The 19,497-nt window shown below is 42.1% G+C and overlaps 1 protein-coding gene across 1 annotated transcript in view; it reads right to left on the minus strand.

Moving 5' to 3' along the window:
- Nucleotides 1–19,497, minus strand: part of TBC1D32 (TBC1 domain family member 32) — a 350,348-nt gene that overhangs the window by 279,607 nt on the left and 51,244 nt on the right. Inside the window, exon 3 of the mRNA XM_042782292.1 lies at nucleotides 14,260–14,437. Coding sequence (XP_042638226.1) covers nucleotides 14,260–14,437 — 178 coding nt within the window. The remainder of the gene's footprint in view (nucleotides 1–14,259; nucleotides 14,438–19,497) is intronic.

Here is a 19,497-nt window from a genome sequence, read left to right on the forward strand (position 1 = left end):
CCCCAAACTCCCATCAGAGACTTAGTAAATATGGCCTTTAAAGTCTTTAACACCGGGGAGGAGAAAGCGGAGGCAGATAGGGAAGCCAGGACCCGCCAGAAGGCCGCCTTGCAGGTCCAATGCCTTGCTAGCAGCCCTGAAGCCAGCACATAGTGACAGAAGACCTCCTTCCTCCACTACCTCCATGGCTCCCCCATCCTGCTTCAAGTGCGGTAAGGAAGGGCACTGGGCCAAATCCTGCCCTCAGCCCCGACTGGCCCCCGGCCCATGTCCAGCATGTGGTTTGAAAGGACATTGGAAGAGTGACTGTCCCTCTGTGCCAAAGCACGGAGGGCCATCATCCCCATCCACTAACCCGCTGTTGACAATCTTAGGCCTGGCCACTGACGACTGAAGGAGCCCAGACTCAACAACCCCAATCGCTCTAGCTGAGCCCAGGGTCACTATCAAGGTAGCAGGTAAGTCAATCTCTTTTTTGATTGATACAGGGGCTACCTATTCTGTACTCCCCTCCTTCTCGGGGCCATGTTTCCCTTCCTCAGTATCTGTTATGGCAATTAACGGGCAACCCTCAAACCCCCCCCATGACAGGCCCCATCACCTGTTTAATAGATAACAAAATTCTCTCACACTCATTTCTCATTATACTAACCTGCCCTACCCCCCTTTTGGGATGAGATTTCCTTGCAAAAATTAAAACCACTCTAACTTGGGCTCAGGATCACTCTGTCTATCTCCTGCTATCACTAACTACTACCTCCCCGCAAGCACCAGCTTTCCCCATGTCCCCTGACCTTGTTGATCCATGCGTATGGGATACCTCTTCCTCATCCATTGCCTCTCATTACCCCCCTGTCATGGTACATTTAAAGGATCCCACACAGTTTCCATCCAAACCCCAATTTCCCATCTCTCACACACACCAACACGGCCTGAAACCTCTTATACAGCACTTCTTATCTAAAGGACTCTTAATCCCCACCCAATCCCCAGGCAATACCCCTATTTTATCATTATCAGTAAAGAAACCTAACGGGTCCTACCACTTAGTCCAAGACCTTTGTCTTATTAACAATGCCATAGTTCCCCTACATCCCGTAGTCCCTAACCCTTATAACTTACTCTCCAATATTCCCCCTACTACCACTCATTTTTCAGTTTTAGATATCAAGGATGCCTTTTTCACAATCCCTCTAGACCCCAAGTGTTACTTACAACCTTTTTGCCTTCACCTGGGAAGATCCCAACACCCACACTTCCTCCCAGCTCACATGGACAGTCCTCCCACAAGGATTCAGGGATAGTCCAACTATCCCGAAGTTGGACTCACTTCGGACAGGCAGTGGCTAGAGACCTACTAGACTGCAACCTCTCCCCATCCGTTCTCTTACAATACGTCGATGACCTTCTCCTATGTAGCCCCTCCTTAAAACATTCGACTACACACACTGCCACTCTTTTAAACTTCCTAGCAAAAAAGGGGTACCGGGTTTCACCCTCTAAAGTCCAGTTATCTACTCCTTCTGTTATTTACCTTGGCTTCAGGCTAACACCCACCACCCGGGAACTCACCCTGGATAGAAAGCAAGTAATACGAGACCTAGTACCCCCTACCTCTGCCGACCAAATCCTATCATTCCTTGGACTAGTAGGGTTCTTTAGACATTGGATCCCTAACTTTTCCCTTCTGGCCAAGCCCCTCTACGATGCAGCCAAAGACACACCCATTGGTCCCCTTCAATCACCGCAACTCATTAAGGCCGCCTTCACCACCCTGAAGAACACCTTTTACAATCTCCACCTCTTCATCTCCCTAATCCTACCAAACCTTTTTCTTTATCCACCGACGAGTGCCAAAGGATGGCTCTTGGAGTCCTTACCCAACCTCACGGTCCCTTCCCTCCCCCATAACCAACCTATCCAAACATCTAGATCCCACAATACGAGGATGGCAACCCTGCTTAAGAACACTAGCGGCAGAGGCAGTTCTTACACAGGAAGCATTCAAATTAACCCTCCACTGCCCTCTTCATGTATTTTCCTCACACAGAATAAAAGACCTTTTATACCACCATTCCCTTTCCCTCCTGTCCCCATCTCACCTCCCACTCTTCCACCTTACCTTTATCGAGAATCCCGATGTTCATTTGGCCCAGTCTCCACCCCTCAACCCAACCACACTGCTACCAACCCATGACCCACCACACTCCCACTCTTGCACAGAAATTCTAGACAACTTACCTACTTCTCCTAACTCCTTATCTGACCAGCCCTTAACACACCCAGATATCACCCTCTTTGTTGACAGCAGCTCGGCTGTAGACTCCCATGGGCAACATAGGGCAGCATATGTCATTGTCACCCTGACTGATATTGTAGAAGCCCACACTCTCCCTGAAAGCACCTCATCTCAGAAAGCCAAATTAGTCGCCCTCACCAGGGCCTTGCACTTAGCAAAGGGATGGGCGGCTAACATTTACATGGATTCCAAATACGCATTCCTTATAGCACACTGCCCTATATGGGAACAACGAGGGTTTCTAATAGCCAAAGAGTCCCCCATAATTAACACCAAGCTCATTCTCCAACTCCTAAATGCCCTGCAGCTACCATCCAAAGTGGCTATCATACACTGTAAAGGACATCAAACTGACAATTCCTTAGTTACCCAAGGCAACAACAAGGCAGATTCCACAGCCCAAAACCTTACCAGAGACTCTCCGAACCCACCAACCCCCATCCTGTTCCTCTCACTCCCCTCCATCCATCAGCAGTATACCCCTGGAGAATAGACACACTGGGCGAAAAAAGGAGGGACTCGCTCCCCCGAAGGATGGCTCTTCCTTCATAACAGATTCATCTTTCCTAACTTCCAAGCAGAGTCCCTTGTTCATATGATTCATGATTCCCTCCACATAGAAACCAAAGCCCTGAAACATTTCCTACAACCTCTTTTTATAACACCTTTACTCAACACCTCTATCGAATCTGTTTGTTCCACCTGCACTGTTTGCATATCCACAAATCCCCAGGGAAACCTTAAACCAACCTTCCCTACTCATCAGATGAGAGGACATCTACCTGGTCAGGATTGGCAAATCGATTTCACTCACATGCTGTCTCACAAATCTTTCAAATACCTTTTCACACTTATAAACACCCTAACCGGGTGGCTGGAAGCCTTCCCCACAAAAAATAAAACTACAACTACAGCAGCCAATATCTTAATAACCCACACTGTCCCACAGTTTGGACTACCATCCTCCATATAATCAGACAACGGGCCAGTTTTTGTTTCACAAATTACCCAACAAGTCTCCTCCTCCCTAGGGATCCACTAGCACCTCCATATCCCCTTCCAACCTCAATCATTAGGTAAAGTCGAAAGAACCAACGGCCTTATCAAAACTCACCTTACCAAACGCTCCTTAGAGCTCTATAAATCTTGGATAGACCTCCTTCCATTTGCCTTAGCACGCATAAGAGCAACTCCCAAAGTACCAACCTTTCTCAGCCCTTTCGAACTAATGTAGGCCGACCTTTCCTCCTAAACCATAATTTACCCACACAACCTCCTCCCCTAGCTTCCTATCTCCTATACCTTTCTCTCCTTAGGCAACTATTGCAAGAACACGCAGACAGGTATCTACCACAACCCTTAGGAACTGATCCTCCAGGACCACCAACAGCAACTCACCTACAACCCGGAGACATAGTACTTCTGAAAACTTTACACCCAGAGCCACTGAAACCTTGCTGGACTGGACCACATACTGTCATCTTAACCACCCCCACAGCAGTAAAACTCCTGGGTGACCCCTCGTGGCACCACCTCTCCCGTATCAAAAGGGCCCAGACAAGTCATGATTCCTAAACATGCCAAATTCTGGGTCCGACTAAGCTCCATCTTAATTGGACCCCTTGTCTTCCTGACCCTAATACTGAATCCACATCCAATCTCAATACTGAACTCCCACCCAACCATGTCTGGAGATTTACAGTCTGGGAGGGACAGAAATCCCCGCAACATACTGGCTAGGCAGACTACCCACCAACAAATACGTCAAAACTAGAAATACCCATTTCCCCAAAATCAGTATCCCCCAGTAATTTCCCCTATCTCTGTTCTACGTACAACCAATCCAATCCCAAACGTAACCAAAGTTCCTCAACCTATGGTAGATGTTATTATTGGTCATGCAAAATACATAGTTCCAGAGATTACGCTGGAACATTTTTCACTAGAACCAAAGTTTTCACTACAACCAAAACATTACATCTCCGCATCAGTGATCCAAAAGACAACAGGTGGGCAGACGGAGTTATAAGAAAACTGTATTTCACCTTACCCGCAGGAACCATCAAAATAGAATGAACAGTCCACACGCCCCGCAACGTTACACGAGTTCTCACTTATATTTCCCAAGAAGAACATAACCTACAGAAACAGATCCAAGGAGATCCCCAAACAGTTCTCAACCCGAAACAGGTCCAGACCTATCCGAAACCTTCCTGGATACACATCATCCAACATTCCCTATCTCTCCTCAATTCTACTCAGACTCTACCCAATGTTTCACATTGCTTCCTTTGCGCTTCACTCAAGCGACCCTTACTTGCAGCTGTACCTATCAATTTAAATCTATCACTACCTACTCCCACCCCAACCATTCCTGCACCACCCCTCTACCCCACGTACCCTTTGGGGCACCTAAAACTTTTAACCAAACATCACAGAATATTTCCATCACCTCTGCACCACCTGGCATTTTCTTTTGGTGTAATGGAACTTTAACTAAGTGTTTAAATTCCACCACTCCAGGTCACTGCTTCACAGTAACCATAATACCCCAACTTACCCTGTATGAAAAATCCGAAGTCTCCCAACTATTACAAGAGACTAGAATCAAAAGGGCTGCCTTACTACCCATCATGGTAGGTATTAGCCTAGCCTCTGCCATTGCAGCAGTAGGAATGGCGGGCGGAGCCTTGAGTCACAGCATAATATCAGCTCAAGACTTCCAAGCCTGCCTTGAAATTGCACTTGAAACCACTGCAAACTCCTTAGCCTCTCTCCAATGACAACCAACCTCTTTAGCCCAAGTTTCTTTGCAGAACCGGAGAGCCCCAGACCTACTAACAGTGGCAGAAGGTGGAATTTGTATCTTCCTGGAAGAAGAATGCTGTTATTATATCAATGAATCTGGGCTAGTGGAACAGAATATTAACACATTAACTCGACTAAAAGAAGAACTATGCAACCGGCACAACGCAGAGACTTCACTGTTTGGATGGTTCCAATCGCCACTGACTGTCTGGCTATTACCCCTTATCAGACCGCTTGTACTAATAACTCTCCTTTTTCTCTTTGCCCCTTGCCTCCTCAAGTTTCTCCAAAGCCGACTCGAAGAAATATCTCGGGTCATAGTGATCAACTTCTACTACATCTTTACACCAAGTTGCCAACGGACAACCCCAACTTTTCAGGCTCCAACCTATGAAACCCTTCTCCCCCTCTCCGACCCTATTCAGCAGGAAGAAGCTAAGAGGATCACGTCGCCCTTTATCCATTAAAAGAGGTTGGAATGTTAGGCCGAAGTAAACCCAAGCCACCAACATTTCAGTTGGCAGCTTCCTCCAGGTGTCAGGCCCTGATGAGACAGCCAGATAAGACAACCGAGGTGGCAAAATCTGCCTAGGCTGAAAAGTCCCACGTGATGACAAACTTCCTCCTGTGAAGCACCCTCATGCTAATTAGGTGCAGACCCATGCCAACAGCTAATTGCACCCCACCATTTCCTTAGTGTCCCCAATTAGGTCCTCTCTGTGTCTATAAGAATCTGTCTCCCCTGCCTGGGGGTGTGACTTCTCTGGCCTTGATGCTAGGGCATGAGAACCTTGCCCAGGATTCCTAATAAACTGCTTCTCTGAAACAACTCCATGTCCTGGTGTCTCAGCAGCTCTGCATTACACCATCGAGTCAGACCCAACTCATAGCAACCCCTCCTTGGGTTTCCAAGGCAGATCACTACGGATGTAGATTTCCCCATCTTCCTTCTGAGGAGTGGCTGGTGGGTTTGAATCACCAGCCTTCTGGTTAGTAGTCAAGTGTCGTAGGCACTATGCTCCCAGAGTTCCCACAGTAATATTGTTGTTGTTGTTGTTGTTATATGCCGTCGAGTCAGCCCCGACTCATAGCGACCCCTCCTTGGGTTTCCGAGGCAGTATCACTACGGAAGTAGATTGCCCCATCTTCCTTCCGAGGAGTGGCTGGTGGGTTTGAACTGCCAGCCTTCTGGTTAGCAGTCAAGTGCCTTAGCCACTATGCTACCAGAGCTCCCACTGTAATATTAGGAGACTTCAATACAACACATTGAATGAAGGACAGATCAATCAGAAAGAAACACAATAAAGACACAAAATAACTAAACAATACAATCAACCAACTTGACCTTACATATATATACAGACCATTTCACCCAACAAGAGCATAATATGCATTGCTTTGCAAATGTGCAAATGTGCACATGGAACATTCCCCAGAATAGATCATAAGTTAGATCACAAAGCAAGCCTCAATAAGTTTAAAAACATCAAAATACCAAACAAGATCTTCTCAGATCACAATGTTATAAAATTGGGAATCAAAAAGAGGAAGTTGAAGAAAAAAAAAAAGCAAACACATGAAAACTGATTAAAACTCACCTTAAAAACTACTGGGTAATGAAGAAATAAAAAATGAACTTAAAAATTCTTTGACTCAAATAAGAATGAAAGAACAACATACAAAAATTTGGGACAGAGCAAAAGCAGTGCTCAGAGAACAATTTATAAAAATAAATACACACATAAAAAAGAAGAGCTAAAAGCAACACTTTAACCGAATGTCTCCACTAGTTAGAAAGAACAACAACAAAAAAAAGCCTAAAGTCACCAGAAGAAAACAAAGAATTAAGATGCAAGTAGAAATAAGTGAAACAGAAAAAGGATACATAATCAACAGGACTAGAAGTTAGTTCTTAGAAAAGATTGACAAAATCAACAAACTACTGGGAAATTTAACAAATGAATAGGAGAAGATGTATATAACACAAGTAAGAAATGAAATGGGCAACACCACAACAGAACCAACCTAAATAAAAAGGATAATATGAGGAAACTATGAAGAACTGCACTCCAACAAATTTGAAAACCTAGAAGAAATGGACAGATTTCTACAAACAAATTACTTACCTAAACTAACACAGAAAATTTGAACAGATCCATAACAGAAGAAATTCAACAGGTCATTAAAAAACTGCCAGCAAAAAAAGTTCTGACCCAGACAACTTCACTAGAGAATTCTACCAAACATTCAAAGAAAAGCTGACACCAAGCCTGCACAAACTATTCCAAAAAATAAAACCAAATTCACTGTCATCGAGTCAATTCTGACTCACAGCAAACCCCTTTGGGTTTCCAAAGTAGTAAATCTTCACAGAAATAGATTGCCTGGTCTTCCTTCTGTGGAGTGGCTGGTGAGTTTGAATTGCCAACCTTCTGGTTAGCAGTCAAATGCCTTAGGCACTATGCGTCCAGACCTCCTACAAACTATTCCAGAACATAGAAAATGATGAAATATTCCCAAATTCATTTTATGAAGCAAGCATAACCCTGATACCAAAACCAGGCAAGGAGACACTACTAGAAAGGAAAATTACACACAAATATCCCTGATAAAGATAGACACAAAAATGTTCAACAAAATCCTAGCCAACAGAATCAAACACTATATCAAAAATATACACTACGACCATGTGGGATTCCTATAAGGTATGTAAAGATGGTTCAACATTAGAAAACAGTCAACATAGGAGTTCCGGCAAGATGGTGGACTAGGAAGAAGGACTGCACAGATGCTCTTCAACAAAGAAAAGGGAAACCAATTAACACAGACACAGAAGATAATCTTGGACCCCTGAGCCCTGAAGGAAAGGATACAAAAGTGGACTAAACCCCAACTAGCAGAAGAATTTGTGTGAAAATACCAAAAAAGGAGACACACGGAGCTGCAGTCTGGCAGCGGCCTGAGCAACCCTGAAGGCACAGACAACAGGGCTTGGAGATTCCCAAGTGGTGGTAGGACCTAAGAATTAACCCAAAAATCACCCTGCTAGCCAGGGACTGCACGGAAGACTGTGCACGGTGGCTGGGGAACAAACGGAGAAGGTGAAGAGAAAGGTGGGCTGAGCTGTGGACTTTTGCCGATCCGGAGGAAGCCACCATTTTGTAGGTTTAAAAAGCGGCTTGACTATTTTGGACATTTGAAGAGACAGCACTCTCACAGATTCCTGTGGTGGTAGGACTTAAGAACTAACCTAAAAATCACTCTGCTAGCCAGGGACTGCACAAAGGACTGTGCACGGTGGCTGGGGAACAAACAGAGAAGGTGAAGAGAAAGGTGGGCTGAGCTGTGGACTTCTGCCAGTCCAGAGGGTGCCGCCATTTTGTAGGTTTAAAAAGTGGCCTATTTTGGATATTTAAAGAGACAGCGCTCTCGCAGATTCCTGTGGTGGTAGGACTTAAGAATTAACCTAAAAATCACCCTGCTAGCCAGGGACTGTGCGGAAGACTGTGCACGGTGGCTGGGGCACAAACGGAGAAGGTGAAGCTTCTGTTTGCTGAAACATCTCAATGGGTATTCCCTGTTTTTCACCAGTTCCATTAGTGCAGCTTCTACTTCTTCCTTCAACACCACTGGTTCTTGATCATATGCCACCTCCTGAAATAGATGAACACTGACCAATTATTTTTGTTACAGTGACTCTGTGCATTCCTTCCATCTTCTTTTGATGCTTCCTGAATAATTCAGTATTTTTCCCATAGAATCTTTCAAGATTGCAACTCAAGGCTTGAATTTTTTCTTCAGTTTTTTAAGCTTGAGAAATGCTGAGCATTCTCTTCCCTTTTGGTTTTCTAACTCCAGGTCTTTGCACATTTCATTGTAATAACTGACTCTGTCTTCTCAAGCTGCTCTTTGAAATCCTCTGTTCAGCTCTGTTATCTTGTGATTTCTTCCATTTATCTTAGCTACTCTCCATTCAAGAGCAAGTTGCAAAGTCTCTTCTGACATCCATTTTGGTCTTTTCTTCCATTCCTGTCTTTCTTATAACCTTTTGCTTTCTTCATGTATGATGTTCTTGATGTCAAGAACTTGTCTGGTTTTCAGTCACTGATGTCCAATGCATCAAATTCTAAATTCAGGTAGGATATAATCAAGGTCATATTTTCACTCTCATGGATTTGTTTTAATTGTCTTCAGCCTCAATTTGCATATAAGCAATTGATGGTCTGTTCCTCAGTCAGCTCCTGACCTTGTTTTGGCTGAAGATATTGAGCTTCTCTATTGCCTCTTTCCACAGATGTACCTGATCTGATTCCTGTGTATTCCATCTGGCAAGATCCATGTATAGCTGCTGTTTATGTCATTGAAAAAAATGTTATTTCCAAAGAATAGGTTATTGGTCTCATAAAATTCTATCATGCAACTTCCAGCATCGTTTCTATCACCCAAGCCAATATTTCCAACTACCAGTGATTCTTCTTTGTTTCCAACTTTCACATTCTAATCACTAGTAATAATCAATACACCTTAATTGCATGTTTGGTCAGTTTCAGACTGAAGAAGTTGGTAAAAAATCTTCAATTTCTTCATCTTTGGCTTTGGTAGTTGGTGGGTAAATGTGAGTAATAGTAGTATTAACTTATGTTAATATGTAGGCTTATGGATATCATCCTATCACTGACAGCACTGTACTTTAAGAAAGATCTTGAAACATTCTCTGTAATGAATGCCACACCATTCTTCTTCAATTTGTCATTCTGGCATAATAGATCATATGGTTGTCTGATTCAAAATGGCCAGTACCAGCCCATTTCAGCTCACCAATGCCTGTTGTTGTTGTTGTTGTTATGTGCCGTCGAGTCAAACCTCAAACCCGACTCATAGCGACCCCTCCTTGGGTTTCCGAGGCAGTATCACTACGGAAGTAGGATTGCCCAACCTTCCTTCCAAGGAGTGGCTGGTGGGTTTGAACCACCAGCCGTCTGGTTAGCAGGCAAGTGTCTTAGCCACTATGCTACCAGAGCTCCCCAATGCTTAGGATATTGGTATTTATGTGTCCCATCTCATTTTTTACAATTTCCAATTTTCCTAGATTCAATCTTAATACATTCCATGTTGCAAATATTAATGAGTATTTGGAGCTGTTTCTTCCCATTTGGTGTCACGCCCCATCAGCAAATGGAGGTTCCAAAAGCTTTACTCCATCCATATCATTAAGGTCGACTCTAATTTAAGGAGGCAGCTCTTCCCCGGTCATATTTTGAGTGCCTTCTGACCTGAGGGGTTCATCTTCTGGCACTATAGAGAACAGTGTTTCAGGACTATTCCTAAAGTTTTCCAGTAATACAGAAGACACCATTTCACTACTATTCATAAGGTTTTCACTGGCTACTACTTTGACAACTGGATAGCACCTTCCTTCTTCTGAGTCTGTCTTAATCTGGAATTTTCACTGAAATGTATCCATGAGTGACTCTGTTGTTGTTGTTGTTGTTGTTATATGCCACTGAGTCGGACCCAACTCATAGTGACCCCTCCTTGGGTTTCCAAGGCAGTATCACTACAGAAGTAGAATGCCCCTTCTTCCTTCCAAGGAGTGGCTGGTGGGTTTGAACCACCAGCCTTCTGGTTAGCAGTCAAGTGCCTTAGGCACTACACTACCAGAGCTCCTTGGGTGACTCTGCTGGTACTCAAAATAACGGTGGCATAGCCTCCAGCCTCACAGCAACATGCAAGTCACCACAGCAAGACAAACTGACAGATGAGTGGTTAGCCTTTCTCTTGTGATTGTTTTTTTCCTGATGACATGTCCTAAGTAAGCAAGATAAAGGTATCTAAATAACTGATAGTATGTCTATCTTACTAGCACTATTTTGCAAATAATAACTAAAAGAAGTACATTTGATTTACTCACAGTTGCCCTTTAGTGTCAGGTAAATTTGCCATCACTTTGAAACAACTAAAACAACGCCTACAGGCAACAAATTTTTCATCAAAATCACCTTCACCTGCCACATGTGCAGCTTTTAAATCACTGAAGTGGCTTCATGCCTTTCCTTCTACTAAAGCAAGTTCAAATAAGAACTCTATACACCTGTTCCAACTTACTTGCAAATTTGACTTAAAGACACTCTTAGGAACAGGTATCATGTATAACCAGGGACTGCCTGTAGCAATGTGAAAATTATTTACTCAATATTATTCATAGAAAAATTAAGACAAATTTCCAGCACAAATCACTTATAGTTCTGAAGACTTCAATCAAAAAGAGCAGGGGTATTTATTATAATGAATAACTGATATGTCTTTAAAGACACTTTTAATTCCGAACATTCTAAGTCAGCCTCTCTTTGATATGAAAGAGTCTTCTTTATTAAGCAAAGGTATTTCCAAATATCTTACAGAAGTTGGCCACACTGAAAGAGACTGCATGAAAGTTCTGGCAATCATTCCAGAAGTACACAGATTCCATAGTTCTTGGGGGGGAATAGGTCACTTTGAGGTCAGTTAGCTACTTCTGAAAAACAGTCATATTCATAGGACAGACACTTGAAAATCAGACACTTGAAATGGACATTGCAAAGACAGCCATAGAAATTTAAAGCATGATCCCTTCTGAAGAACCAAAACAAAACAAAATAAAAAGCAAGAATATCTTCTGAAGTTATAATCCCACCTCTATGAAAGCTTTGAATTTCTTCAAAAATCTATGATTCTAATGAACTAGAAATAATTTAGCACTTAGGGATTTAGCAAGCTCTCAATTTCCAGGTACTCATTCAATCCTAGTTAAATCTGATTAGTACTTCTTAGAACAAATTAACAATGCTTCACATTTTCTCGTGTTTAATTTCTATGTATTTAGATGGTTCATTAAATGAGTAAAAAAGCATAATCTTGTGAGCCCCAGAGTCCTAAAGCTGGGTTTTTCTGTGCTTTTTAATTCCAGAAAGTCCTTGATCTGAAGAAGCAGCTCAGTTAACCTACTGAACAAGCCATCTGATTGCATCAAATTAAACAAAAATGTCTATATCCCAGCTTCTCCAAATAGTCCATCACCATAGAATGGTTAAGGGATACAGCATGAAGAAAATTCACAATCTTTGTCACTTCCTCCTTCAATCAGGCAACCAACCTGACTTATCAAATTCATAACTCATCACAATCCTGCTATATCATGTAATGGATGCCTAATGTTTTAAGTTCTGTTTTGAATACTTCCAAAACTATTTTTCCTTTAATTCTGTAGTCTCAACTCTGACCAATACACATATATATTTTGTGTTTTATCCAGATTTTTCAAATCCCTGTTTGGCATATGACTACATCTACTTTTCCTTATATGATAGCTAATTAAGTGAAAATGTTTCACACCAAATTTCAGGTAGCATTCATAGTAAGATCAGACAGACTCCATTTGGCCTGAAAGTGGAAAGTCATGGCACGTGTATGGGCTCTAGTCTAGCTAATTTCCATTATCTTCAATCAGGACTAATGTAGTCACTGGCCTTTCTCTAAGTACTGCTGTAGCCAAATGACAAAGATTCTAATATCCTGGTTGGAAAAACTAGAAGATCTCAACCCTCTTGACATCAAAAAAAAGTTTGATGTTTTAAAAATAACATAATTCACAGTAACTTTCATATCCAGGGATTACATAAGGGACACATTTTATCTCTATATAACCTATAATATCTCGGAAGGAAGACTGGGCAATCTACTTCCGTAGTGATACTGCCTCAGAAACCCAAGGAGGGGTCGCTATGAGTCGGAGATGACTCGATGGCACATAACAACAACACCACCCTATGATATAGTATAGTGCAGTAGATTACTTGGTATGGCTCTTCTAGCCATGGTCTTCATGATTCCCACCAGATGACTGGGTGGAACTATGCAAATATAAGGTGCTTATGGCCCACCAGGAGCTCTGGTAGCATAGTGCCTAAGGCACTTGACTGCTAACCAGAAGGCTGACGGTTCAAACCCACCAGCCACTCCTCGGAAGGAAGATCGGGCATTCCTACTTCCGTAGTGACACTGCCTCGGAAACCCAAGGAGGGGTCGCTATGAGTCAGGGCTGACTCGATGGCAAATAACAACAACAACATGGCCCACCAAGGGGGTGGATAGCTTGCTAATAACATAAATAAGGTACATGGCATCATTGTAGGGGTACGTCCATGGAAATAAGGTATATGGAATCCTAATGGAGGGATTGTCATCCCCAGAGGCAGAAAGGAGGATCTCACTGTCATCAAGATAGAGAATATTCTAGAGTGGAGTGCATCCTTGGACCCAAGGTACCTGCACTGAGAAAACGGCAGAGGTGACCAGTAGACAGACCACAGCAGCAAAACTGAGAGACTGACATGAAACAGAGCACTGGTCCACAGAGCAAGAAAACTGAGCTCCTGCCTGAGCAGAGAAGAGGCCAAGCCGAGATGCCAAGGGCTTAAGAGAGGCGTGACTGCAGGCATAACAGAAGCAAAACTGTTCCTGATCAAAGAACTGTACCCTGACCTTCTTCCTGAACCTGAAATGTGAAGTGTAACCTGTTACTTCACTAATAAACCCCATAATCGTATTGTTTGTGAGTTCTGTGTGGCCACTGCAAGAAATTATCAAACCCAGCAGAGAAGTAATGAGAGCTGGGGGGGGAGGGGACTGTTGGTAAAAAGGCTGGAGGGTGGTGGCCTCTCTGGCTTCACAGAAATAAGCCTTGGGTTGCTAATAGTGGTTCTCTCCCCCTTGTGAAGTTAGAGAAGGTCAGAAGATGCCACCTCAACACTCTTCTTACACATAGCTAAACTTTAATTGGGAATAAACTGTTTTGTTGAATTAAGCCTGTTTTGCTGAACTAAGCTTAAGCATATTTGTTTCAATATTAATTATTTTTTTTAATTTTACAATCCATTAGTTTATTACTTTACCTTAATAAAAATCGTCTCAAATATAATCAACATGGACCATATAATTCTATATCATTTCATGAACTAAACCCTTAATATCAGTTTATGTTGCAGTTAATTTTTCTTCTGAATCTTAAAACTAAAACTCTGAAAAAAAAAAAAAACTGATTAACAGAGAATTATTTGAAGCTGGTGATTATTAAATACCATTGCAACACATGAACTCCAAATGAAACAACACACCTGGTTGAAGGATGAATAACTATCAGAGCAATTGTCTGTGCAGTAACTATTGCTTTTCTCCTTTTGGATTTTTTTCTGCCTCTCTTCAATTCGTATCTCATCTTCTTCAAACTTGTTAATCATAGATTCCACCACTACCATCATGATGTTCTTCAAGGAATGCATCATTTCTTTGTACCTTTAAATTAATTGAAAAGTAGTTTATTAAGACAAAGTCTATTGGCACAAATTTTAAAAGTCAACTAAGTTAACCAACCCCATCATTTTTTTATTATTATTAAAAACAGCAATCTCTCATCAAGCTCAATTGCGTAACATACTATACATGAAACCAGAAGAACCAGATGGTGCCCAGCTACCACTGTCAACCACTCAGAAACAGATCAGTACAGGAGATCATGGATAGAGTGGGAGAATAATGTGAAACAAAACTCAAAATCATAAAAAAAAAAGGACCAGATTTACTGGTCTGATAGAGCCTAGTGAGACCCAGGAGACGCTGGCCGCTAGTTACCCTTCAGGTCTGGAATTGAACTCACTCCTGTGGCTTCCAGCTATACAATAGATAGGCATATGAGGTGAACATTTACAAAAGGTAGATACACTCCTTAGAGTAATCAGCCAACCATGGGAGAATAGAAGGGCAGTGTTTGCACAGGGATAAAGCTCAGAGAGTACGAATGTATAGGAAAGAAGGACACAGGAACAGGTAACTACAGGGAGGAAACAGGAAGAGAATTATTACATTGTGGGGAATTGCAGTCAATGTCATGGACAAAATGTGCATGAACTGCTGTATGAAAAATGAATTTGCTCTCTAAACTTTCACTCAAATCACAATAAAAATCAAAAAAAAGTGGCCCCTTTAAGATCATAATTCTATGAAGGTGCAGAAATAAACCCATACATCTATTGTCAAATGATTTTTGACAGGATACTAAGTCCAATCAATGGGGAAAGAAGAGTCTCATCAACAAAAGGTGCTGGTTGCTGGTTCAAGAAACCATAAGAGATCTACATAAATGGAAGAACATACCATGCTCTTGGATAGGAAGATTGAACACTGTGAAAATGTCAATTCTACCCAAAGCAATTTATACATTCAATACAATTCCAATCCAGATCCCATCAACATTCTTTAACATGGAAAAACCAATCATTAACTTTATATGGAAAGGAAAGAGACCTCAGACAAGCAAAGCAATATTGAAGAAGAAGAACAAAGTAGGTCTCACACTGCTGGATCTCAAAACCTACTATACAGCCATGGTTGTCAAAACTGCCTGGTACTTATACAATGACAGACACAGACCAACGGAATAGAATCGAGAAGCCAGAAATAGATCCATCAACCTATTGTCAGATGATCTTTGACAAAGAGCCAAAATCCATTAAGTGGGGAAGAGATTGTTTAATAAATGGTGCTGGCAAAACTGGATATCCATTTTTAGAAAAATGAAACAAGATCTTTACCTCACACCACACAAAAAAATGAACTCCAGATGGCTCAAAGACTTAAATGTGAAACCTAAAGCTATACAGTTCCTCAAGGAAAAACTAAGGGCAAATTTAGGGTCCCTAATATAGGAGCTCTGGTAGAGTAGTGCCTAAGGCACTTGACTGCTAACCAGAAGGCTGGTGGTTCAAATGCACCAGCCACTTCTCGGAAGGAAGATAGGGCAATCTACTTCCGTAGTGATACCACGTCGGAAACCCAAGAAGGGATCACTATGAGTCAGGTCCGACTTGATGGCACATAACAACAACAATATATAGCATAAATAGACTATTAAGCATAACCCAAAAGGCACCAAAACAGCACAAGAGACTATCAAACATAACCCAAAACAGCAGAAGAGAAATTAGATGAATGGGACCATCTAAAAATTACATTTTTATGTGCTTCCAAAGACTTCTCCAAAGCAGTCAAAAGAGACCCTAGAGATTAGGAAAAAATATTTGGCAATGACTATCTGACAAGGGACCTATCTCTAGCATTTATAGAAAACTCCAATACCCCAACAACAAAAAGACAAATAATCCAATTAAAAAATGGGCAGAAGACATGAATAGACACTTCACCAAAGAGGATATTCAGCCAGCCAACAAACATATGAAGAAATGCTCACAATCATTAGCCATTAGAGAAATGCAAATCAAAACAACAAAGAGATACATACCATCTTGCCCCAGCACTAGTAACAAAGTCCAAAAAGACAGAAAATAATAAATGCTGGTAAGGATGCAGAGAGATCTGGACTCTCATACACTGCTGGTGGGACTGTAAAATGATACAACCGCTGTGGAAAGCAGTATGGCAATTTCTTAAAAAGTTGGAATTAGAAATACCATTGACCCAGCCATTCCATTACCAGGTACATATCCTAAAGAAGTGAGAGCCAGGACAAGAACAGATATATGCACACCATGTTCATCGCAGCACTATTTACAATAGCAAAATGAAGGAAGCAACCTTAGGTGCCCATCAACAGAAGAATGGATAACCAAACGATGGTACATACAAACAATGGAATATTTACTATGCAACCTTAATGAATAACGTAGAATCTGCAAAACACAACATAACGTGGATGAACTTGGAGGACATTTTGCTGAGTGAAATAAGTCGCTCACAGAAGGGCACATATTGTTTCAGTTCATTATTGTAAAAAGTCAAGGAAAGGTTTATACATGGACAGAAATTTTCTTTGTTGGTTACCTGCGGTGGGAGGTGGGGGGGGAACTGTTAGATAGGTAGAGACAAGTATTGATTTGAGTGAAGAGAAGGGCAATTCACCAAATATGAGTGATTAACACAGTGGCAATGAGGAAGAGGAAGACATAGAGAGGTGCATGGAAGGTATAGACAACAAAGATGAACCCTTTTGGACATACAGTACTGGTTGTCGGTGAAGGCAAACATGGATATATGGGTGAATAGATGGGTAGATAGGCTGAACTATTAGGTATGTCTATGCAGGCGGAATTGTGCCCATCACCATGTATAGGGTGTTTCTACAAGTGTATTTGTATGTTCTGTAAGAATTCCCAGGTATATAGAAGACCTGACAAGGGACAAGGTTGGTAGTCACCTCTTGGCCAAAGCCAGCTACCCAGAGGGAGGAAGTAGTTTGACCTGTGGGCTAGGGACCATAGTCACAGGGGACATCACACTCAAATTGGCATAACATACTATACAAAAAGCATTGTTCCACATTGTTCCACATTGTTCCACATCCTACTTTGATGAGTAGTGGCTGGCATCTTAAAAGCTTACAAGTAGCCATCTAGATGCAATGATGGGTCTCTCTTCATCCAAAGCAAAGAAGAATGAAGAAAACCAAAGATTCGTGGAAACAATTAGTACAAGTGACTAGTACACCATGTGATCCCCAGCCTATACAACTATAAGACCAGAAGAACTAGATGGTCCCCAGCTTCCACTGTCAACCTCTGAGGGGGATCTATGTAGGAGATCTCTATGTAGGAGATCCTGGAGAGAGTAGGAGAACAATGTCAAACGTAACTCCAAATCATTTAAAAAAAAGGGGGGGGGGGGACCAGGTTTGCTGGTCTCATAGAGCCCGATGGAACCACTGAGACTATGGCCTCTAGCTGCCCTTCAGGTCTGAAAGTAAACCCATGCCGGTAGCTTCCAGTCAAACAAAAGACATGCATATGAGGTGAACATTTACACTAGGTAGATATACTCCTCGGAGAGAACAATCATGGGAGAATAGAAGGGCTGTGTATGCCCAGGGAGACAGCTCAGGGCGCAGGAGTGCATGGAGGGAAGGACACAGGGAAGAGGTAACTATGAGGAGGAAGTGGGAGTGGAGTTGTTGCATTGTGGTAAATCGTAGTCAATGTCATGAGACAAAGTGTATGTGAACTGCTATATGGAAAATGAATTTGTTCTGTAAACTTTCACCCAAATCACAATAAAAAAATATATAAAACTGCTCAAAAAAAAAAAACAACAAAAACATCATTCCACATCCTACTTTGGCGAGTAGCAACTGGGATCTTAAAAGCTTGCAAGCAGTCATCTAGATGCAATGATGGGGATCTCCTCATCCAGAGCAAAGAAGATTGAAGAAAAGCAAAGATGCGTGGAAACAGTTCATGCAATCCTCAGCCTATATGACTATAAGACCAGAAGAACTAGATAGTGCCCAGCTATCATTGTAAACCACTAGGAGGGGGATCCATGTAGGAGATCCTGGATAGAGTGGGAGAACAATGTGGAACAAAACTAAAATCATTTCAAAAAAAAAAAAAAAAAAGGGGGGGGGCGAGTTTTGCTGGTCTCATAGAGCCTGATGGAACCACTGAGACTATGGCCCCTAGCTACCCATCAGGTCCAGAATTGAACCACTCCTGTGGCTTCCAGCCAAACAAAAGACAGGCATATGAGATGAACATTTACATTGGGTAGATACACTCCTTGGAGAAAACGATCATGGGAGAATAGAAGGTCTGTGTATGCACAGGGAGACAGCATACACAGTGGGTAGGAGTGCATGGTGGGAAGGATACAGGGAAGAGGTAACTATTGGGAGGAAGTAGGAGGGGAGCTGTTGCATTGTGGGAAACTTCAGTCAATGTCATGAGACAAAGTATATGTGAGCTGCTGTATGGAAAGTGAATTTGTCCTGTAAACTTTCACCCAAATCACAATATAAATAAATAAGTAAATAATGCTTGTGGCCTTATAAGGTATAGCTATTGGTCTCTCCCCATCAAGAGCAAAGAAAGAAATTTTCTTCACTAAGAAAATCAAAGATGCATGGAAACAATTAGTCCAAAAGACTAATCAATCATTCAAATATCTGCTTCCTCTTCTGGACCCTGAGACCAGAACTAGACGGTACCCAGCTATCACCACTGACTGCTAGTATAGGGATCACATTAGAATGTCCAAGATACAGTAGAAGAAAAATGTGGAACAAAACTTAAACCTGTAAAAAAGACCAGACTTACTGGTTGGATAGAGACTGGTGGGACCCAGAGACAATGACTCTTAGTTACCCTTCAAGCCTGAACTCACCCCAGTAGCTCAATTTTCAGCCAAACAATAGATAGTCTATATGGAACAATAACATTAGGAAGGTACACACTCCTTACAAAAATCAACCACTGGAGATCACAAGGGCAGTATGTGCCCAAGGGTAAAGTTCAGAAGGAAGGAAGGGATATGAAAGGAGGAGGAATGGAAAAGGAAAACATAGGGAGGAA

The sequence above is a fragment of the Orycteropus afer genome, unplaced genomic scaffold (genome assembly GCF_000298275.1).
Source record: "Orycteropus afer afer isolate SDZICR_OR568_19922 unplaced genomic scaffold, OryAfe1.0 scaffold00286, whole genome shotgun sequence".
Taxonomy (NCBI): Eukaryota; Metazoa; Chordata; class Mammalia; order Tubulidentata; family Orycteropodidae; genus Orycteropus; species Orycteropus afer.